The sequence below is a fragment of the Podarcis vaucheri genome (assembly GCF_965113315.1).
Source record: "Podarcis vaucheri genome assembly, chromosome: 15".
Lineage (NCBI taxonomy): Eukaryota > Metazoa > Chordata > Lepidosauria > Squamata > Lacertidae > Podarcis > Podarcis vaucheri.
In genome coordinates this window covers 15,596,148-15,619,933 of record NC_138753.1, presented here as the reverse complement: position 1 = coordinate 15,619,933, position 23,786 = coordinate 15,596,148, and the positions used below count along the sequence as shown (strand labels likewise).

The 23,786-nt window shown below is 47.0% G+C and overlaps 1 protein-coding gene across 1 annotated transcript in view; it reads right to left on the bottom strand.

The window, feature by feature from the left end:
- TSPOAP1 (TSPO associated protein 1) overlaps positions 1–23,786 on the bottom strand; it is a gene marked incomplete at its 5' end in the record, with an annotated part of 55,201 nt that overhangs the window by 3,036 nt on the left and 28,379 nt on the right. The window contains 13 exons of the mRNA XM_082200177.1: positions 1,665–1,736; positions 2,086–2,192; positions 3,468–3,506; positions 5,551–5,622; positions 5,975–6,143; positions 10,907–11,058; positions 11,578–11,698; positions 12,409–13,497; positions 15,764–15,952; positions 16,697–16,993; positions 19,797–20,333; positions 21,279–21,430; positions 22,764–23,352. Of these exons, the coding sequence (XP_082056303.1) occupies positions 1,665–1,736; positions 2,086–2,192; positions 3,468–3,506; positions 5,551–5,622; positions 5,975–6,143; positions 10,907–11,058; positions 11,578–11,698; positions 12,409–13,497; positions 15,764–15,952; positions 16,697–16,993; positions 19,797–20,333; positions 21,279–21,430; positions 22,764–23,352 (3,585 nt within the window). The remainder of the gene's footprint in view (positions 1–1,664; positions 1,737–2,085; positions 2,193–3,467; positions 3,507–5,550; positions 5,623–5,974; positions 6,144–10,906; positions 11,059–11,577; positions 11,699–12,408; positions 13,498–15,763; positions 15,953–16,696; positions 16,994–19,796; positions 20,334–21,278; positions 21,431–22,763; positions 23,353–23,786) is intronic.

The following is a 23,786-nucleotide window of genomic DNA, read 5'->3' as shown; positions in this document are numbered from 1 at the left end:
AGGGTAGTGATAAAGCGGGATATCAAATCCAAACCCTTCTTCCTCTTCTTTTTCTTCTTCTTGCTGTGCTCGATGCCAAAACTTCAGTGGCAGTTGTTCCCCAGCAAGGAGAGATAGCCATGACAAAGATACTCTCTATTGAATTTCTGCCGGTCACACACTTGTTTAAAGTACAGGAGCTTTATAAGAACATAAAAGAGCCTGCTGGATCAAGCCAGGGGCCCATCTAATTCAGCATCCTGTTGTGGCAGAAGCCAAACACATGCCCATTAAGGGAAGCCGGAAAGCAGAATTCGAGCCCAAGAGCCCTCTCCCCTCCTGTGGTTTCCAGCAACTAGTATTCAGGTACATTTCCGCCTCCAACTGTGAAGGCAGGAAATAGCTATCATCATGGTTAGTAGCCACCAATAGCCTTCTCCTTCATGAGTTTGTCTATTACTCTTGTAAAACCTTCCAAGTTAGTGTTTTTTAAAAAATATATATTTTTATTAAAGAGTTCTTATTGTACAAAAACACGTGTATTATTGTCTCTTTTTTCAAGTTGTGTTTTCTACAATTCAGTTTCATTTGTTGTGAGACATACTGCATTCTGTGGGAGTGAGTTCAATAGTTTAACGATGCACTGTCAGAAGAAAGTTGGACAAACCAATGGGGAAAGGGAACTGTGAGATCTGCCTCCTCCCCCAGAATATTAGGGAACAGATATAAAGACAAATTTCTTGACACAGAAGATGGAAAGTTCAGGCTATTTGCATTGTGCCTCAGTTTTATTGGGGCTCAGCCATAGGTCTGCTCCATCCCATCTTTCACAGACAAAAAAGGTGCAAGAAAAATGTGTATTTGAACTGTATGCATTTTGTGCACATTTTATCTACAAAGCACACATTTTGCATGCACGGGTTTGAACCAAGAGTGCATGGCAAGATAATCTGGAGCTGTGCATAATCTGATGGATAGCTCTGCTCTATATACAAGTCTGGGACTGGTGAATCAGAGATTGTCGTAGGAGGTTTCGTGCACACAAAAGAGAACCCTCCTGAACCCAGTTGTGAGTCTTTCATTACAGGGGGTTGGACTAGATTACCCTTTATGACCCTTTCAACTCTACAATTCTATGATTCTACGGATCAGGCAAAAGGGGCCTATCTAGTCTCGCATCCTCTTTCATTTAGTGTTCAGTAAACCTCAGAGTACCAGATGCTGGAGATAGACTGCCCCTGTACGTGGAGGTTCTACATATAGCTTACATCATTGATAGGCCTTGCTAAGTCAGTCCTCTCTGACCGCATCACATCCTTCGTAAACCACCCAAACTGGTGACAGCTGTCCTGCTTTGTGGCAGTGTGTATTAGCGGCCAACCAGTTTTCATCCATCTCTGATCGAACCAATCAGGTTCCCCAAAGCTTATTTTAATTAAGTGGTGGACCAGCTCAGCTGCCTTGAAAAAAAGGACGCCTCCACAGCTCTTAATTGCCAACAACTCTTTATAACGAAACCCGGCGAAGGTCAACGATGGCAGAGCTTTCAAAGTGGTGGAGGGTGACTAAGACTAAGCGGAAGAGTTGGCAAACCCCATATTGATGCAGCAGCCCCTCTGATTTTATTCAGATACATCGTTTAGTGCCTGAACAGTTCGGATAAAAAGGAAGGACGCTGTACTTACGTAATAGAACCCGTCATCGTCCATGGAACTGAGCACAGTGACAATATCCCCAGCGCAAAACCTCAGCTCTGCCTAGAAGGAAAACAGTGCAGACAATGAGAAAGTTGGGGGCTGGGCGGGAGAGTGACCTTGGAAATGTGTGTGAAGACAGGGCTGATCTGCAGAAGTATCTGAGGAAGGCTGGCCTGACCTACTTTGAAGGGTGAAGATAGTATCAGGGAAAACACGATGTTAAGAGAAGTCCTCTTGCCACCTCATGACTGTAGGCAGAGTGAGTGGGGAGGCTCAGAGGCTTACCAGGGTGAGACAGAATTGCCCCAAATGCTATTAAAACTGACTAGCCTTTGCTTATCATCACCAAAGAACCTTTGAGTGCTTTCCTAGCCCAGGAAATACTGGGTGACCAGCCGCTTTTGCTCACCTCCGTATCCAGGTTGGGAGAATTCTCTTTGGGGTTGTAGTCAAAGATGGCCACCATAGTCCTTGGGGCATCGTCCTCAGAGCTCAGATCCTGACCTTCGTGTGCATCTAGCAGAGAAAAGGAAGCATACGGTCACAGCTCCTTATTTCAGCCTGCCGCCCAGAGCAGAAGAACATAAGAAGGGCCTGCTGGATCAGGCCAGTGGCCCATCTTGTGGGATGTAAAACCCAGGAGCAGTCAATGACAACATTCCTAGAGTGTACATGTTAGAACATGGGGAGGGATGTCAGTCCAGCAAGCAGATAAACTTCCTGGGACGGACTTCCTCCGCATGTGACCAGAGGTGGGTGTGGCCTCACCTGTGCAGGTAATGATAAAAGCACAGGGCAGGCAGCCATATCTCTCTCTCTCATCTTCATCTTCTGAAGGAGTAACATGCCCTCTTGGCTCTCAGCCAAGAGAGGAGATAAGGACTATCTTCATATAAGATAGATTCTGAATGTATGTAACTCTTTTAAAGCTGTCTGCCTTCTGGGATCATATTGTGAACAGAACGTGAGTAAACTCTTTTATACTTTTATAAAGACTGTGTCGTGTCTTGTATTTGAAGAGGGAACAAAGGGGAAATTACCAGAGTAATTATTATAGAGGTTCTAGCGAACATGTGCAGACGTTACCGTTGCGAACTTAAAGGGGAATGTCTATAAACTCTGCTGATATTTTGGGAACTTGTTAGCACAAGTTGGATAAGGATATACTTAGTCAATATATCCTCTCCTGCAGCCCAGAACATTCCCACACATCTAGCCCAGCATCCTGTTCTCACGGTGGCCAACCAGATGCTTGTGGGAAACCCGCAAGCAGGATTTGAGCACAAGAAGAAGAAGAAGAGTTTGGATTTGATATCCCGCCTTTCACTCCCCTTCAGGAGTCTCAAAGCGGCTAACATTCTCCTTTCCCTTCCTCCCCCACAACAAACACTCTGTGAGGTGAGTGGGGCTGAAAGACTTCAGAGAAGTGTGACTGGCCCAAGGTCACCCAGCAGCTGCATGTGGAGGAGCGGAGACGCGAACCCGGTTTCCCAGATTACGAGACTACTGCTCTTAACCACTACACCACACTGGCTCTCTCTGCTCCTGTGGTTTTCAGCAAGTGGTTTTCAGAAGTGTTGCTGCCTCCAACTGTGGAGGCAGAATACAGCCATCACAGTTAGTAGCCATCCATAGCCCTCTCCTCCTCCATGAATTTGCCTAATTGTCTTTTAAAGCCATCTAATTTGGTGGCCATCACTGTCTCCTGTGGGAGGGAGTTCCATCGTTTTAACTATGCGCCGCACATAGTTTGGGAATCAATGAACTAATGGAAGACGAAGCAATGCTCACCAAAGGAAGGATTCTTCTCTTCTTGCTTCTCCTGCTCCACTGTGGGGATGAAAAACAGAAGAGCCAGTTTAAATAGAAACGCAGTGTGTCCGTTCTTCCCATTACTGAAGAACAAAGACTTAGCCAAGAGTTATTTCCAAATTGCTGGTTTGAGGCCCTGCAGGCAGAGCATATGGTTAACCTTAAATGCAGCTATAACAAAAGCAGGTGCTCTGATTGGCAGAGCTTTGGATGTTGATCTGTTGCCGTGCCGAGGGGGGTTCAAAATAATAAGAAATAAAAAAGGTATTACTCTGAAAATAAGAAATACTTGGGAGGTAGGGGGTGTCAAGTTTTGTCCTTGCTCAGGGCACCATATTACCACAGGCCACCCCTGCTGATGCTGTCACACCCCTTTGCTACCCTATATGGAGGAATGGAGCAGGATCATCTAAAGCAGGGATCAGCAAACTTTTTCAGCAGGGGGCCAGTCCACTGTCCCTCAGACCTTGTGGGGGGGCAAGATTATATTTTTGGGGGAAATATATGAATGAATTCTTACACCCCACAAATAACCCAGAGATGCATTTTAAATAAGGACACATTCTACTCATATAAAAACACACTGATTCCCAGACCATCCGCGGGCTGGATTTAGAAGGCGATTGGGCTGGATCTGGCCCCCGGGCCTTAGTTTGCCTACCCCTGGTCTAAAGGTTTCATGTGTTCCCGCGATATCTTGCTGTGCTTAGTAGGTGGAACCCTCTGTTGGTCACCTCAGCTCAAAAACAATGTTGTAGAGTCCTCAGCCATCCTCATAAGAACATCAGTGCCTGCAGGATCAGGCCAGTGGCCCATCTTGTCTAGCATCCTCTTCTCACAGTGGCCAAGCAGATGCTGGTGAGAAACCCACAAGCAGGATTCGAGCACAAGAGTCCTCTCCTGTGGTTTCCAGCAACTGGTATTCACAAGCATTGCTGCCTCTGACTGTGGAGGAAGAGCCAAGCCATTGGGGGCTAGTAGCCTCCTCCTCCTCCTCCTCCATCATTAATTCATCTAATCCTCATTTAAATCCACCTAGGTTGGTGGCCTTCACTGCCTCCTGTGGGAGGGAGTTCCATAGTTTAACTATACGCTGTATCAAGAAGTGCCTCCATATGCATCACCCTGACCAGCCCACGAGGCACAGGAAGCTGTCTCTTACAAAGTTAGATCCTTGGTCCACCTAGTTCAAGATGGTCCATACAGCAGGGGTGAGGAACGCCTTTTAACCTGTGGGTATCCTCCAGAATTTCGGATCTTTTCTGTTCCTCAGCTGGAAATGAACCTGGGACCTTCTACCTGCCAAGCCGGGGTCCTGGCCCTGAGCTACAAACCAGTGAATGGACTGTGTTTGTTTGCCAGCTCTAAGAAACCCAGATTCCCAGAGCGCACACAAAGCCATTGTGGAAAAGCATCGTCCTCCATCTATAGAAGCAAGAAACTTTTTTAGAGTTCAAGGGCACGTCCTAACCAGGTAAAATTACTCGAGCAGGGTGCAAAGCAAGGCTGGTGAGGGGTGTGGCCCTGGGGTCAAATCCAGCCCTCCAGGCCTCTCTGTCTGACCGCCAGAAGGGTGTGTTTCCTAGAGACAGTCCCGAGGACCAGACAGAGAAACCTGGAGGGCTGGATTTGGCCCCTGGAATTGAGATTCTCCATTGCTGGTCTACACTGGCTGGCATAAGTTTTTCCCAACTAAACCTAGGACCTTCTGCAGGCAATGAGCAGTGGCTCTTCCTTTAAAAATCAAGCAAGATTCTAGTCCTCATTGTTCTGAATAAAGGGGCTGATTTAAGTAGGAACATAGGCTCCTTTTCTTGAATCAAAACCTTGAGTTGCCTAGTTCAGGAGGACCATTTACACTGACTGGCAGTGGCTTTCCAAGATTTCAGGTATTTTCCCATGCCCTGGAGATGCTGGGGTTCAAACATGGGAGCTTCTACTGGCAAAACGGGTGCTCCAACCCTGAGCTAAGCCCTTCCCCACATCAGCTTTGTGACAATCTCTTCAAATGGGACTTGAAAGGGCTGTAAGAGACAACCAACACCTCGGACACGATACAGACCTTTTTTGGACCGCTGAGGTTTTGGTGGGCGAACTGTGAGGCGGGGAGGAGGCGGGGGAAACACACCGTTATCTGCATTAAAAAAACCCAAAACAAAACCCAAGCAAATCAGCAATCTTCAAGACAATGAAATGTAAGAAATCTTTTTGCAATATCATTTTCAGTTGGTGGATTCAGCTCTCAATCACGGTGGTATAGAGTCTGGGTTTGGGGATACGCAACGCTCTGCATCCTGGCTTGCAAGGGGCATGACCACAATTCAACAATACTTTCCAGGCAGGCAAAAGCATTTGAGGGGAGGGTGAGATGGGGATTGAATGGCCTGGGGAGAGTGCTGTGGGCCAGTGTTTTCTGGTGGGTCACATCTGGGCCTGGACCTGAGGTTTCCCATCCCACCCTGAGGTCACGGGACAGAGTGGAGCACCTAGACTTTCCACCAGCATGTCTGTAGGGATCCGTCCTTCCTCTAGGAGCTGCTTCCTGGTGGCCTCGCTGTCCACCTGGACCTCGGAGACCATGTTGCAGGGGACATAGCCTGTTCTCCCCCCGCATTTTCCTTTGTAGAATCCGTCAGCATCCTTGTGGCCATAAACCTGGAGGAGGAGGAAACAACAAGAAAGATGGACAATAATTTGCAAGAGAGTTTTTTTTGGGGGGGAGCAGTCAGAGAGATATTAAGAACACAAAGAGAGCCTTGCTGGATCTTAAAACCATATTTGCAAAGAGGCATTTTAAGTATTTAGATTTCCTAGGGAGCACACTGTTGAAATGCATATTTGTATCTGGAAATCTATTACCGACAAAAGAAGAATGGCAGACGAAATCAATGGACTATGCAGAATTAGATAAGATGAGAGGAAGGATTCGAAACCTGCGGGATCAGAGATTCTCAGAGGACTGGAGTAAATATGTGAATTATTTGAAAAGCAACTGTAATCAACAGATTACACTAGTAGGATTGCAAGAAGTTTTGTAAGGAGGACTATGTGAAATATTGCAGAGAAAAGTATGAAGAGAATTATTAGTGAAAGACTATTAAAAGTAATAGTGAAACCAATGAAATGCAGATTAAGTGATAAAGACTGAAAAATCTTCAGATGTGGCTGATGGAAGTCCAAAACATTGTATAAGAATATATGTTGTATGATTTTTGGAAATTTTCTGTAAAAATTAAAAAATATTTTTAAAAAGGAAACCTAGCAAACAGTTCTCTCTCCCTCTCTTAAAAATTGTGCACAAGGGTGCTGAAAAAGGTTCACAGTGGAGGGTGGTGACAAGGGTTTGGGAAGTTGCAGAGTTTTTCGCCTCTTCCCATAAGCAGATTTAGAAAAGCAAAGTGGTCAAAATTTCGTAAGGAGTCCTGATACAGAAGAGAAACCACTACGGGCCCCCAAACTGTTGCTTAATTTAGGAACGTTGCAGAATCGAACTTCCTCTTGTTATCAGCACCACCAAAGCAGAGTTTCTCAGAGGGGGAGGGAGTGAAAAAGCTCCTCCCGAGGAGACCAAAGTGACTCAAGCTCTCTGGATGACCTTTGACCAGAATGGCACCTTCAGCTGATGGGAAGATAAAAAGTGTGATATCAATGTGATAAAACCAGCAAACAAACATGAGAACAGAAGAAGAGTTCTGCTGGGTCAGGCCAAATAGGGACCATTTAGCCCAGTATCCTGGTCTCACAGGGGCCAACCAGATGCCCACATGGGAAACCTGCAAGCAGGATTTGAACACAAGAGCATCCCTCCTGTGGCTTCCGGCAACTGCTATTCAGCAGCATTGCTGCCTCTAACTATGGAGGCAGAGCAGAGCCATCATGGCTAATAGTCATCAATAGAACTCTCCTCCTCTGAGAATTTGTCCAATCCTCTTTTAAAGCCGTCCAAACTGGTGGCCATAACTGCTTCCTTGTGGGAGGGAGTTCCACAGTTCAGCTGTGCTCTGCGTGAAGAAGGATTGTCATTAGATGCCCACAAGTCATGAGAGAAGGTGAAAACATTTTTCTACCCACTCTCTCCAAGCCATACATACTGTATTTTTCGCTCCGTAAGACACACTTTTTTCCTCCTAAAAAGTAAGGGGAAATGTGTGCGCGTCTTATGGAGCGAATGCATTGGGCGGCAGAAGGATCCCTCAGCTGCTGCTGCAGTTGCGAGCTGAGGGATACATCCGCAGCTGGCTCCTGTCCGTTGCTCGCTGTGAAGTCAGCAGAGCGAGAGCCACTGACACGCTCTGCGCACCTCTCGGTTTTCTTGCTTTAAAGCAAGAGCAGCAGAGAGTGTGTCTGCTGGCTTTACAGCAAGGCTGGAGGAGGGATGGAAGGAGCTCTGTGTAAGGGCTCCCTTCTGTCCCTCCTCCTGCTTCGCTCTAAAGCTCTATAGCTGCGCGGCTATCGCTCTTGCTCCGCTGGCTTCAGCGAGAGCTGCGCAACACCTCTTGCTTTCTGGCTTCGCAGCGAAGCGGGAGGAGGGACGGATGCTTGCCCATTCCTCCTCCCACCTCACTGTAAAGCAAGCAGAGCACCTGTCCTGGTGTCTCCTCCTCCTCTTCTTGCTTCGGCGTCACAGTGCTTTACAGCGAGGCGGGAGGAGGAATGGGCAAGCAAAGTGAGAGCTGCACAAAGCGGGACAGAAGCCATGTAAGCGGCTCTCGCTTTGCTTGCTTTAAAGCAAGAAAAGCAAGAGCCGCTTACATGCTCTGCGCAGAATATTTTTTTCTTGCTTCCCCCCTCTAAAAACTAGGTGCATCTTATGGCCAGGTGCGTCTTATGGAGCAAAAAATACGGTAATTTTAAAAACTTTTATCATGTCGCCTCTTGCTCTCCTCTTCTCTGAACTGAAAAGTCCCAAATGCTGCAATCTTCCTTCCAAGAGGACTTGCTCCATCCCCTCGATCATTTGATTTGCACTTTTCTGAACCTTCTTCAACTCCAGCATACCCATTTTGAGGTGAGGTGACCAGAATGCTACACAGCATTCCAGAAGCAGATGCACCATATATTTTTATGATGGCCTTAATGAAACAAAACCTGAGTCTTCATTGAGGCAAAAAGAAATTTGGAGAAAGGAATGCGCCAGCAGCTTTTTAACAGGGGTGAAATGAGAAAGGTAACTACAAGCATGTGTGGTGGATATGCACCAAGCTATCGCTGTTCTGGGATCAAGTTTTCAGTGCAGTGGATAAAATGATTCTGTCATCTATTACAGCAGTTTTCAGGCCACTGACTCATCCCCAGTGCTCCCTACCATTCAGAAGAGTGGTTTGCACAACCCACCAAGAAAGATGGTAACACCATAAAATTCAAAACAGTTACAATTAATTGCATATTTATTCAAAATTCAATTTAAAATATTTTGTTTAATTCAACAAAATTGATGAACTTGATTCATTATCAAATTGATGAACTTGATTCATCAATAGCAGCTATTACCGATAATTGGCTAGCTTGTGACTCGGAATCATAAATATAAACAACCGTGGCCAAAGGAAATAAGTATTGAGAGTGATTAGTAAAACTTTAAATAGAAAGTGAGAAATATGTTTTCCTCTAGGCTTTAGCCTGGTCGAGCCAGAGGCTGCCTTGTAGCTCCCTTGCTTCTTGGTGCCCCCCTAGGTAATCCCACTCCCCACCTGGGTGTGATACTGTTGACTTTGAGAAGCACTGTTCCATTGGGAAGACTCCAGATTTAGCTCTTCTAAATTTACAGTGGTGCCTCGCAAGACGAAAATAATCCGTTCTGCGAGTCTCTTCGTCTAGTGGTTTTTTCGTCTTGCGAAGCAACCCTATTAGCGGCTTAGCGGATTAGCGCTATTAGCGGATTAGCGGCTATTAAAGGCTTAGCGACTTAGCGGCTAAAAGGCTATTAGCGGCTTAGCGGCTTAGAAAAAGGGGGGAGTGAAAAAAATCGGAACACTCGCAAGACATTTTCGTCTTGCGAAGCAAGCCCATAGGGAAATTCGTCTTGCGAAGCAGCTCAAAAACGGAAAACCCTTTCGTCTAGCGGGTTTTCCGTCTTGCAAGGCATTTGTCTTGCGGGGCACCACTGTATTTGCAGGTGATAATACAGACTTGACAGGATACTTAATGGTCACTGCATGTGTGACCGTTGCCATTTTGGGGGAGGATCTTAAAGGAGCTAATTTAACAGCCTGATACAAAAAGATTTGGCAGATAGCCTTTGTGGAGAAACATAGCATGTAAGTTAAGAATATCTAGGGGAAGTAACCAAAGACATGCATTTGCGGAAGAGAAGTGGAGCTTTATCACTAGTACAAATATTTCAGACAACAAAAGGGATGTGCTCCAATATATATGGGTTTGTTGAATGTTTGGTTTCTCTTCTTTATGACTATGAAAACTGTACCTCTACATTTATTGTAAATTTCTCTGCAAGTGTTTGCACAAAGAAGGCTCTTGGGATTTTTGCTTGATAGGTTACAATCTTGATTTTGCGATATTGTTTTGCTAAGATTTTAATTCATCATGGTAGTTATGCAACTCAAGAAAATTAAAAAGGTTAATTTAAAAAAATAAAAACAATAAGCAAAAGGATTGGGAGAAGTGTTCGCTATCCAAATCAAGAACTAAATCCATGGGACAGATATCCTGCACCCCATTGACCAAGTTTGATAGGTGGGCAAGCCCTTCTCCACCTATACCTGCCCCATATCTGACGTCAAGTGGGTGTGGCTTGTGTGTAATGGCCTCATGGGCCAAATGGGGAGGGTTCTGGTAGGCCTGAATAGGCCCAAAGGCTGGAGGCTCCTGACTATCTAAATTGTGGGATGTGAAACACATAGCAGTCAAGTACAGCATTCCTAGAATGGACATGCTAGGGGATGCTTTCTACCAGCCAGGAGAAAACTTCCTGTTTCCTCCTGAGCTGGGACAAACTTACTCTGCATGTGACTAGATGTGGGCGTGGCCTAACCTGGGTAGGGGAGCACATGTTTTTCTTTTCTCTTTTTCTCCATTTTGGTTTTCTGTCAGCAGTCACTTGGGACTAACTCCCGTATGGGATAGTTCCACATGTATATATACTTTTGTAACCTAAGTCTGCCTTCAGGGATCCAACTGTGAACTGAATGAATGTGAGTAAATTACTTTTATATTGACTTTAATAAGATTGCCGTGTCTATTCTTTTTAAGAGAAGGGATCTTACCAGGAATCTTATATAGAGAGGCTCAGATGAGCCTGCAACAAGCAAGTTTAAATTCTGCTAAGATATAGAACTTGCTAACGCAAGTTAGGAAGGGTATCATTAATATATCCTCTCCTGCTTCCCTGAACATTCCCACATAAATTAATAACCTGGGGGAAACGGAACTGTCCACGTTCTCCTTAACTCTGCTCTTACCTTCAGGATCTGTCCCTCCTGAAAGGGGAGCTCTTCCTCAGCTGCGTCGGGGTTTGGAGACATTGAGGGAGGGTCATAGTCAAAGAGGGCCACAAAGAGTCGGGCTGAGCCCCCAGAGTCCATTGGTTCAGGGGAAGGGCTTCTCCAAGAGTCTGTCCGAGACACACACAAAAGGGTGCAATTAGACATGGGTCTCCCAAGCTTGGGTCTCCAGCTGCTTTTGGACTACAACACCCATCATCCCTAGCTAGCAGGACCAGTGGTCAGGGTGATGGGAGTTGTAGTTCAAAAACAGCTGAAGACCCAAGTTTGGGAAACCCTGAAGTAGACCAAGGCCAGTTCTAAGTCTGTTTGCCAGCCCAGAGCACTTGGGCCAGGTTCTGGACCCAGCAAAGCACTGGATTGATCCCCCAGGCCCTGATTATTCCCTCCTCCCCAAAAATGCCTATGACTGGTACTGGATCCCTCCTTGTAGCTTTCCCCACTCACAAAAAAAAACCGTTCTAGGATAATTCAGTTGGTTAGAGTGGTGCTGATAATGCCAAGGGTGCAGGATCTATCCCTGTATGGGACAGCTGCATTTTCCTGCATTGCATAGGATTGGACTAGATGATCCTCCGAGTTCCTTCCAACTCTACAGTTCTATATTTCTATATTGCTAAGCAGCTTACCGGAATTTGTGTCGGGAGGTTCTGCTACATCTTGAGACCTTCTTCGGGGACGCCTGCCTCTCCTGGTAGGGACCTGCCAAGAGGTTGAGTTCAGCAGCTCAAGGTTGCCATTGCCCGACACCTGGAAGAGAACCCTTGGCAGAATTAGTCCCTGATCCAGCCTCACGGGATCTGAAAATTTATGGCCAGGGCGGAATCACACAAACACACGCACATATGCAAAAGCAAAGCTACAAGATGCAATATTCCTCTTCTGGAAACTTGTGGAATCTGGACCCAAGAAGATGTTGGGAAATTCCATTGGGTTTGGCGTTGTGGTACAAGTTACCTCTGACGTGTCCCCAAACCCACAATGCAGTGGGAGGGAAGATCAGGTCCATGGGCCAAATGTGGCCCAACCCTCCAGGCCTATGGCCTGGGGGGCTCTCCACAAGCCACACCCCCTTCCTCAGTCACACCCCTCGCCTTAGGCCACACCCCTCGCCAACTCAGCTTTGACCCTTCGCTGAGAGGGCTGGAATGTGTCCTTGAATTCTGAAAACATTTAATTCTTCAACAGGGTTTCCCTTTGGGAAGAGGAATACTGCATGGGAAGCCTCCAGCCAGCCAAGTTGATTTTGGAGTGAAACATAAGAAAAGCCACACGAAGGAGCATCACAAATGCACCACAAGCTCCAGCTGTTAGGACAATAGGAAGCGCCTCTGTTTCCAGCAAAGCACTCAGCACAAGAATCAGAAAGCAAGCAAGCTGGGGAGCTGGGGAGAGAAAGCACGGTCAGGGTTGCGGCAAGCTGCGGCAATGGCGGTAGGGGAAGGGGGCAGCTCACAGACCCGTGGATGTGACGATGGAAGGACATCCTTCCAAGGCCGCTCCAGCCCGCCTCTCCAGAGAGAGGGGCTCCTTTCCAGGCTCCGGCTCCTCTCCTCGGAGGCGCCTGCGGAGGCCCTCCTCCTCCAGCAGAGCCTCCCGGGTGAGCGGCTGGGGGACGTGCTCCATTCCCCACTCTCCTCTTCCCAGCTGCTGCACCTCTTCAACTCCCTTGGCCCGCTGGACTGGACCGACCCCGAGCGGCTGGAGGAGTCGCTCCACCCCTCTTCACAGTCCGTGGGGGATCCGTCGGCCCTCCCGTCCAAACTGAGCTGGCTGGCCGGGGTGGACGTGATCGTCATGTCCTCGTCGGAGTCGTATTCGACGTTGATCTCCAAGCTCTCCGGGCTGAGGCAGCGAGAGAGGCTTCCGGGGCCATCTTCCTCCCCCGCCGCCTCGAGGGGCACCGTCCTCCTTTGGCGGGGTCTCTGCCTCGCCCAGCTGCACAGATCCGACTCGTCCTCCACCCCGAGGCTGGTGATCACGTCCAAGTTTTCCTTCAGGCTCCGGGCCCTGTAGAGGCCTCCTCCGCCTTGGTGGGAATTGCTCAGCATGGAACGGGCGGGTCGTTCTTGTATATCCACCTTCCTCTTCCTGTTTCCCTGGGATGGAGTGAGTCCTTTCTCTCTGCAACGGCTGGGCCTTCCCCACTGGGAAGACTTCCTCTCCACAGCAATCTCAGGGCAATCCCACTCCCAGTTCCCAGGGCAAGCTGGCATTTCACTCACACCCTCTCTCCTGAACTTCCCGGGGACATCCAGCAAGACTTCCTCCTCTGACGGAACCTGGTTCCTCTTCGGTGGAGCATCCACAGGAAGAGGAGGAGCTTCTGTTCTTTTGTAGGGAGACCTATCCCGGAAGTCATCAGAAGACTTCCTTGCCAGAGGGGGTGAAACTGGTCTGTTCAGGCCGTGGTCCCAATCTTCTTCCTCCTCCTCTTCTTCTGTTACTTCTGGGATGCTGAAAAGTGCTTTGCTGCAGTTTTTTTGCAATGGCATCTCCAGGATCCGTTCCAGGATCTCTTCGTCGCTATCGGTGTCGCCAAGGTCCAGCTGTGTTCCAGCCCCGGAGAACAGGCCAGCAAGGGAGAAGGAGAGAGAAAGAGGAAATAGGTGTTAAAAGGGATGGGGGAACAGCGCCTACCTACCATCAATCCTTCGGATGGCAATAAAAGAGGGCTAGGCAAGTTCATGGAGGAGGCTGGCTACATCTATCAGTGGCTATATTAACTGTGGTCGCTAAATGGAGCCTCCACAGCCAGAGGCAATCTACCTCAGAACACCAGTTACTGGGGAGGGTTGAGGAGGAGCAGGATAGGGTGGTTGCCTTTGTTGCCTTGCCCATGGGCTCCCCAGAGGCATCTGATTGGCCACTGTATCAAATGGAATGCTGAACTAGATGAATCTTTGGTCTGATCCTGTGGCTGCAGGGCTCTTCTTGTGCCGAAATCCATTGCGAAGACCAACATTATGAAGTTAGAGGAGTCAGGCTGCATAGAAAGAAGTTAGGGATATGGAGGGGTGCGTGTATGTGAACATCCAGGTGGAAGAACTGGCCAGTATCCCAGCTCTGATCTGGGCCCAGGACACTGGCTCAGCCTTTTCATCCTGTAAACACCAGCCTTTTCATCCTGTGTAAACGTCTCGCAACTTTAGCAGGTCAGAAAGGATTTTTCTTTTTTCCTGCTTGGCTCTTCAAGTCTTCTTCCTTAGGCCTGTCTACCTGATCTACCCTCTCTCAATGATCTGTGCAGTCCGGCTGAATAAATATTGCAGGTATCTAGTGGAACACAAGGGCTTGACTTCCTCCAAACAACTCTTAATGGGGTATCTTCCTATATATATATAAATGTAAGGCTGTCATCACGTAGGAGGGTTTGCAGTGCCACATGACAATCCTGGATTTGCATGAAGTCAGAACACAGACCCTATTGGAGGATTTGTAAAAAGAGGTTGGGGGGAAGGGGAGAAGCTGTGTGCAATGTGAGCAGGGATGGGAGCCTCTAGTAATCCATATCTGTCTGTCCATTTGTCCATCCATTTCTATGGTTTCCCATGTCTCAACATTTGTAAGCACTTCCTCCTTAGAATTAATTTGCTGTAGAATCTTGCTTCGAATTAACCATTGTATCATAAAGACAAGCAGCTCCAGTGACACAGCGTGGCTCCTGACAGTTCAGCTTCTGTGTGTCACCTTCCTCCAGGGGTTCGTCTCCTGCAATGGGTGATCTTCCTCCTCTGTAGGGGCAGCCCACCTGTGTTGCTGTTCCAACATAGACCATTCTGCTCTATCGAGAAATTCTGGATCTTGCCTAGTAACTCAGTAAATAGGCAGGCCTCAAATTGCTGTACCTTCTTCTCCAGCAAGGCAACCGGTGTAGCTCTGCACATTTTCAGACAAGAAAAGAAACTTGGCACAGGTATTGCAGGTCACTGCAGCATCTCCTTCACTGTCCACGTCTCTTGGTCCTACACACACCATGAGACAGCACTCAAAACACCCTCACAAATGCTCCTGTTTTCAAGTCCTGGTTATGAGCTCCTGGTCATGAGCTCCCAGAAGCTGCAATCAACTAAGCAGAACTGCTGGATGCTAACTTCTCCCCCAACTCACCCATTCGCCATTCCTTCATGAGATGGCTTGCCATAGCTAATGAAAAGCTAAAGGTTGTGTTTCAGGTGGCTGAAGATCTCTGGGGAAAAGGGATTTGACAAGTTGATCCTGTGAGGTCAGAAGTGAACGCCCCTGAGTTCAGTGGAGCATATTCCCAGGAAGAAATTAGGCATAAGATTGTCATTATGCTGTACTTAATAAAACTGATATTTTGCTATGTGCTGTGTGGTGGGATGAATATGGTCCCAGATCAACAGAGCTGCTTCCATTTTGGGGCTGTCCCTGGGGGACATGGCTAGGGACTCTCCCAAACAAGGGGAATCTCCTGAACCAAGTGGTCAATGCACCCCATTTCATTCCTGTTTTTGGGTGAACCAGTCTGCTGAAGCTAATCAGATCTAGGCATGGTCAGCATCTAGATGGGGACAGGTTGCTGCCTTGAACCCCATCATTTGGAGAAGGAGATCATGATATACTTGGTTATTAACAAATGCTCCTCTGGGTGAACCCAACTGACTGACCACACCTCTAGCTTCTCCAAGCAGGTGTGGGGCACCTGTGGGCCACCAGATGTTGCTGGACTACAAATCCCATCATCCCCGGCCATTGGCTAAGATTGCTAGGGGTTAATGTGAGTTATAGATCAGCAACACCTGGAGAGTCAAAGGTTCCCCACTCAAGGGGTTAAGGGAGCCAACAGATTACCTTCTCTCCATTTTCTCTGCCAGGGCATTCACTTGGAGCCCATTTTGATTCTCCTGCCTTGCCAGACGGCTGACTTGCTTCCTCTTCTTCCTCCTCCTCTTCCTCCATGATATCAGACAGGTCTGACCCGCGGCTGTGGTCAGTCAGAAGAGTCACCGGACGATTTCCCGCATCAGACCTTTTCTCTCCCTGCGAAAATTTGAAAATTTAGAAATTTTAAAAGATATTGCTGTCAGTGAAGAATTAAGCCCCACAAAATTAACCCAGGAGCCAAACTGAATATCGGAACACTGCCCAGTTTCCAAATCCACATTCACGTTTTGAACGTGAATGTTCAGGTTCTAATCTACATTGATCTTAACCTTGCAAACTGGGATGCTTTAGGCTTGAGTTTAGCAAGCAACAGTTGTGAAATCTCATAAAATGTTAGTTGTCCCATTCTAAATACCATTTGTGTGTCATCTATCAAAAGGTAACCACTGTTGCATGTCAGCTGTCTGCCACAAAAGCAAACTGACATTGCATGCCAATTCCCAACTGAAATAAACTACTAATACAATTGCAGATGAACAACCTGATAGAATCAAGTGCAAGCTACCACTGAATGTCAACTATCAAGCATAATCAAATGCTGTCTACCACTGCATGTCAATTATCAAAGGCTATTCATTGAACATTGGCATGTATCTGCGCTGTGGAAATGTATCATTCGGTGGCAAAAGTTCATACACAAAATCTGTGTGTGCATGTTGACACCCGATAATAACATCAACCCCCCCGAACATTTTGCATATGAACTTTTGTAACCGAAAGACGGATTTTCGCAGCGCAGGTTCATTTCAGCTCAACTGTGTCCCAAAGCACTTTGTGGGAATTGACTGGCCCTCGAGTTAACCAAATCCAATCAAAACCCTTTGAACGAGGGAGACGGACCTCTCTTCTGACCCTGGGCGCCAGCAAGGAGTCATCCCTGGGAATCTCCTTCAGCAGCTTCAACCTCCCGGAAGATCCAGCCACAGATTCTGGGGCTCGCCTCTCGCTTTGCCCTGAGTCGGCGGACCTCTCCTCGCCTTGCAGGGAAGACCTGCTGGGTGGCAACAGCTTCGTTCCCAGGCAACTTGGATCGCTTTCTGCCCCCCTTTCAGGTGGGGGCTCTTTCGCCCCCAGATCGGCAGCGCAGACTTCCCCTCGGCTCGCTGCCTCCTGCGCTCTGGACACCAGCAGGGGCTGCTGGAAAGGAAATGATTGCAGCAAGAAAGATCAGACACCAAGAAAAGCAACATTTGCAAAGGTGTGCTTGGCTTTCCTTTGACATGGATAGCTATCACTTACGATCTAATCAGGGCCCTAATCCTAAACCCAACTGCTGCTAGCAGGGCTTAACAGAGAGGGGCCAGCAGGTCAGCAGGTCAGCCAGGTAGACTGAGGCATCTACCTTGAGCCGGTGCAGCAATGGGGCTGACACTCAATGGCAGCAGGAAGGTGCCGGATCCAATAGATCCTGGGCTGGTTCATTCCTTGCTCCTCCTCCTCGCCCCCAGAGAACACGTCTAATGGGCGGAAGCTGAACTTACGGAAACAGAATTAAAATGAGCTTGCACTGCATATTGGCCGAGCCGTTTTTTAAAAAAGAGTCAGGAATATAGAAGTACCATATTTTTTTGCACTATAAAACTCATTTTTCCCCTCCTAAAAAGTAGGGGGAAATGTGTGTGCGTCTTATGGAGCGAATGCAGGCTGCACGGCCATCACAAAAGCCAGAACAGCAAGAGGGATTGCTACTTTCACTGCGCAGCGATCTCTCTTACTGTTCTGGCTTCTGAGATTCAGAATATATTTTTTTCTTGTTTTCCTCCTCCAAAAAATAGCTGTGTCTTGTGGTCTGGTGCGTCTTATAGAGCGAAAAATACGGTAGATGAGAAGCAGCTGCTGGATCAGGCCAATAGCCCAGCTGGAACAGCATCCTGCTCTCCCATTGGCCAACCAGATGGTTTAGTGGGAAGCCAGCAAGCAGCACCTGAGCACAAGAGCCCTCCTGTGGCTTCCAGCAACTGTTATTCAGAAGCATTTCTGCCTCTGCCTGTGAGGCAGGGCAGAGCCATTGTGGCCTTATTGACCTCCATGAACTGGTCTAATCGTCTTTTTACAACATCCAAGTTGGTGGCCAAAATCGCCTCCTGTGGGAGGGAGTTCCATAGTTCAACTTTGTGCTGCGTGAAGTGCTTCCTTTTCGCGCACTATGTATTGTGCTACACCCCACTTCTGCCATGAAGCTCAAGGTCCCACATAATCTTCACAGCAACCCTGCAAAGTGCTTATAGAGTAAGAAAGAGTGACTGTCATGGATGCTTTAGTTGAGATTCCTGCATCGCGGGGGGTGGACTAGATGACCCTCAGGTTCCTCTCTGACTCTACAATTCTATGATTCTATGACTGGCCCAAGGCTACCCCATTTCCTTCATGGGTGAAGGAAAATCCAAACCCAGTTCGCCTCCCTGTTCCAAACTCCAACCTTCCTCTCACAGCTGCACACAAGTCGCTATGCCAGGAAATGGGGGAACTCAGATGTGGCCCCTGAGGCATCTGTATTTGGCCCTTGGGACTCTCCTCTGGCCACACCCCCTCCCAGAGACCACACCCTCCCCAAGTACTTTTGCCCGACTGGAATCATAAAAGCATAGAATTGTAGAGTTGGAAGGGATCCTGAGGATCACCTAGCCCAAACTTCTGCAGTCTGCAGCTGTCCCATACGGGGATCGAACCTGCAACCTTGGTGTTATCAACACTATGTTCTAACCAACAGTGTCTTTGAACTGGGGCACTGCCTCTTGCTTGCCTGGGAAGAGGGTGGGTAGGGGAGCAGGGAGTGTAGAAACCTCTGCCTTTTCCATGGCTGAAAATACTAAGGTGAGTCTAAAGGAAGAAGACAAGACATTATATTTATAGGCAACAGTAGCCGCAAGGCTATTGATTGCGAAAAATTGGAAAAGTGGTATTATACCGACAAAAACAGAGTGGCTTGCCAAATTATTGGACAATATATTCAAAACAATGGGAGAAATTGGAAGCATCTCAAAAGAGAAGATAGATAAGGACTGGAAGGTGTTTAAAGGATACTTGCAACATCATATTGAAAAATCAGAACTCCTATTAGAATAAATAAGTTCCGTTATAAATACTGAAATACTAAATAAGATGGATAACAATGTGTAACAGGAAAAAAGTAGAAAATTGGTTTAAAAGTGTGTGAAATAAAGTAATAGAAGTGGAAATAATTTGCAATTGAGTAGATTAGAAGTCTAACACAAGGGTGGGGTGAGGGATGGTGGTGGGAAAAGGAATTACAGTGGTGCCCCGCAAGACGAATGCCTCGCAAGACGAAAAACTCGCTAGACGAAAGGGTTTTGCGGTTTTTGAGCTGCTTCGCAAGACGAATTTCCCTATGGGCTTGCTTCACAAGACGAAAACGTCTTGCGTTTTTTGCAAGTTTGTTTCCTTTTTCTTAACACCGTTAATACAGTTGCAACTTGACTTTGAGGAGCAACTCATAGAACGTGGTGTGGTAGCCTTTTTTGAGGTTTTTGGTGATTTTTGAAGCTTTTCCAAAACTTTTCCGACACCGTGCTTCGCAAGACGAAAAATTCGCTAGACGGAAAAACTTGCAGAACGAATTAATTTCCTCTTGTGAGGCACCACTGTACCTGTGGGATTGAGTGTGGGTATGTATGAATATTTTTAAGGATTGTATGAAATGCATGTTTGTTTGTTTGTATATTCGTAATATGTATGTATTAATGTTGAATTTTTTAATAATAAAATATTTGCTTATAAATAAAAAGAAAATACTAAGGTGAGAGTCACATCCACTGCCCTGCACAGTTTCATCTTTGAGTCCTGCCCACCACTGGTATGCGGCCCCAAAAAGTTTCCCCCACAAAAGAAGGCTGCCCCACACTGTTGCCCTAGATACAGTCCCTTCTGCAGCCTCGCCTCCTTTCCCGGGCCTCCACAAAAAGAAAGGCCCCACACTGACCTGGTCGCCCTCTTCAGATTCCTTCCTGAGCATGGCTGGATTGTCCTCAGTCACTGGCGCAAAAGCATTCCCTTCACCCCCAGGTAGAGGACCCGTTTCTGGTGGTGAACCCTGCGGCACATGTGTCAAGGCAGCCCCGGTGGGAGAGGTGGACCCCTTGGGGGAGGTCTCCGCCAGCAAGGCGCTCCCAGACTTCTTTCTGCTGACGCTAGGCTGGGAGGTGGATTTGGCAAAGAAATCGGTGGCAGCGGCTGCAGGGGTGTCCTCCGTCCCACATGCCTGGGAGGTCTGGGAGGTGAGGACGTCCCGCCCCTCCCTGCCTGGAAGCTGCACGGCAGGACCGCCAAACTCCAGCGGAGAGGAACAGCTGGTGGCGTCTCCCAACAGAGCCAAGGGGATCTGAGCAGGCACCGAATCCACTGACTCGCCGTAAAGGGACACAGTTCTTACGGAGACTTCCTGGCAGACCTGCAGGATCTGGAGCTGGGAAATCTCAGCCAGGACGCTCCCGGCTGTCGGAGAGGTCACTTCCATCACCTGCAGAAAGGGGTCACCAGGGGGACAGGCATGAACCAGCAGCAAGAGGAGCAAATCCAACACCAAATTTGTTATTGGTGACTCATGATTTAAGGTGGTTTAAAATCATTGTTATGATTATTATTACTCATATTAAATGCTTATTTTGTCATGGCAACCCAGAGTACTGTAACTTACAATGTTTTAAGCCAATGATGAACACTTACATGCATTAAAAACAGCATTTATTTTCTTTTATTAGTTGATATTTAATGAATTTTCCCCAGACACATCAGAAACACACAATGAAGAACACATCATACAAAACAAAGTTGACAGTGAGCTCAGTCCTGGAATTACACAAAAACAGGTAAGCTGTAGAAACAGCAATCTGGAAAACCAAAGAAAGTAATTTATAGTTTTTTAGGCCAAAGGCCATTTTTTTTAGGTATAATACCAGCCCATAATGGATGTTGACGATCTGGGGGAAGGCCTGCTCCCTGTTGTTACAAAACAAATTCAACAAATGGAGACCAAGTAACTTTATAGGTTGAGAACAGCACTTAATAAAAATGAATTGTATATAAAGTTAGATCATTACTTGTTGAATTTAAATCCCACCCTTCCTTGGGAGCTAACAATGGGTGACAGTTCGTGGATTTCGACAGGTCTACTTTGAGTATGGCTAAAGTTGGATACCCAAGCTTAACAATGACAATATCAACAAATAATGCTTCTGTTTTAATGCATTTTTAATCTCTTGTTGGAAGCTGCCCAGAGCGGCTGGGGATTCCCAGCCAGATGGGCGGGGTATAAGTAAGTAAGTAAGTGAGTAAATAAGTAAGTAAGTAAGTAAGTAATAGATAAATAGATAAATAGATAAATAAATAGATAAATAGATAAATAGATAAATAAAATAATATTCTGCACAGTGCGTTTCATCTGCGTCTAATGCAAAGCGTATACCTTTTGCCCATCTGCGTACACAGCGTAGCCAGTGACTCGCACCCCATTGGACGATCCCTCTGCATCGATGGTGACAGGCAGCCAGCTGATCACCAGAATCCCAGGGCTGGGACCAGCCTCCACTCGGACATCCAGGGGAGCATCTGGAGACCCTGTAAGGGATGAGTTTCAAATGAATTGCACTCTGTTTACTCTCTGGAGCTTGCCCTGTGCACGCTGCTGGAGAAGCAGCAAAATTCACTGCTCTGGTGATACTGCAGGGTAATCTGTGCTGTTCAGAAGGCCAAGAGGGCACACGTTCAGAGCACCAGCCCCAAGCCATTTCTAAAGTCTAGTTTTCTGCTCTTGGGGTTTTTTGTGTGTGTGTGTGTGTGTGTGTGGCTTAATGTCATAAACACAAGGCGAATAGCTGCTGGCAAGTTATACATGATTGTAGCAGCTCAAACAGTCAGAATATTATCCTGGACAATTGGTACCACCCACTCTAGAATATAGCTATAATGGAGAAAATGCATCATAATATGAGATTTCAACAAGGACTCAAGCTTCTAGGCACTTTTTATATGATTTGGCGTTCCTTTGTTACATAGACAATGGAGCCATCACTTACAAGACAACCCTCATCACGAAGCTTTGCATTTCCCCCCTTTTGTTTATTTCATTAAATTTATATCCCGCTTGATTGTTAAAACCCTCAAAGCGATTTACAAAAAAGGTAAAACAATAAAATTATCCGTAAAAACCATTAACAACGATTTAAAACTTTCAAAAATTTAAAACCTCAATTATATATTTTTAAAAGGGATTGCGACGTTGTATTCTAGTGAGTCACAACTTTTTGTTTAAAATGTCCCAGAGGACTCCGTGGATAGGCAGTATAAAAAATGTTGTAATAAGTAAATACATTAATAATTTAATAATAATAATTTAAAATCAGCAGGAAGCTAAAAACAGATTTAAAAACAAATCAGCATTCAAGATATCTGGACAGGCTTGCCTAAACAAAAATGTTTTTAGCAAGCAAGCACCAAAAAAAAAAAAAAAGGAGAGTGGTACCTTGTTCCAGGGGTCTATTCTTAACCTGAAACTGTTCTTAACTTGAGGTACCACTTTAGCTAATGGGGCCCCCTGCTGCCGCTGCGCCACGATTTCTGTTCTCATCCTGAAGTAAAGTTCTTAACCCGAGGTACTATTTCTGGGTTAGCGGAGTCTGTGACCTGAAGCCTATGTAACCTGAAGCGTATGTAACCCGAGGTACCACTGTACAGGAAAGGCACCTGCCTGATAATAAATAGGCAAGGAATTCCAAAGTATAGGCATCAGATCTAGCAGCCTTCGACAGCCTTCTTCTTCTCCATTAATTTCTCTAACCCTTTTTGAAAGCCATCCAAATTGGCAGCCATCACTGCCTCCTGCAGCAGGGAGTTCCATTCTTTATCTATGTGCTGCGCCGCGTGAAGACACTTTTTCTTGACTGAGACTCACCTGCTGATGCCGTTGTGAACTGGATCTCTGCGGAAAGCGGCTGATCCTGCTTCTCCGGGGCCGGTTCCCCGAGCGCCTGCTGCTGCGGCTGGACTTCCACCGTGGCCACGTAGGAAGTGCTCGGGTTCAAGTTCCGGAAGGTGTACCAGTAGACTCCCGCCTTGGCGGCCTCATGCTCCTCCCCGTTAAGGTACACGGTGTGTGGGAAGTTGCTGTTGCTGGGCACCCAAGTGATCTGCGCTGAGGTGGCCGCTACGCTCCGCACCCTGAGCTGGGTGGGGGCCACGGCAAACCCACCCCCGGCCAGGAAAGTGCACCGCAGCTGGTCAGAGCTCCCGGCCTCCGAGACGCTTTGCACGGAGAGGCGGTAGGTTCTTGTTTTCAAGTCCAGCCTCTCAACGACAGCCTTCGTCTGCGATCCAGCCTTCACGGTTTGCCGCAGCTCGGAATCCACGTAGAGGTTGTAGCTCTGGATCTCTGAGGAGCCGGGGGTGGGCAGGGGCGGCTCCCATCCCACCAAGAGGCTGCTGCCAAACTGCTTGATGAGGGTCACCTTCCTGGGGTAAGGCACTACTAGCGATGCTCGTTCCTGCACATGTGGCGGGAGTGCAAAGCGGTTAAACCCATTTTGGCCCTGAATGTTTTCTTTGATCTCAAATGTGACTCGACAAAACTTGCTTCCCAAACCCTTCTTCAGCATTCTTCTCTTTTGACCCCTCCACCACATATAAATATCACACATATATCATTTTAACTCTATTCCTGTTTAATTACATTTTAATTATTGCCTCTTCTATGTTTTTGCTTTGTTTTATCTGTGTTCTGGAAGAAGGTGCAGTGTTATTAAGACTAGGACTAGCCGCCTGAGAAACAGTTTCTATCCAAATGCGATTTTGGTTTTAAACGCAGTGTGAGGTAGTCTCTGTGGGAGTATATTGTATTTAATTATGGGGTATCAGAGTTTTTAGGGGGCTAACCAGGCTGGGATAGCAGGCTTGTTGGTTTTGAATGTCTGATGTAGAC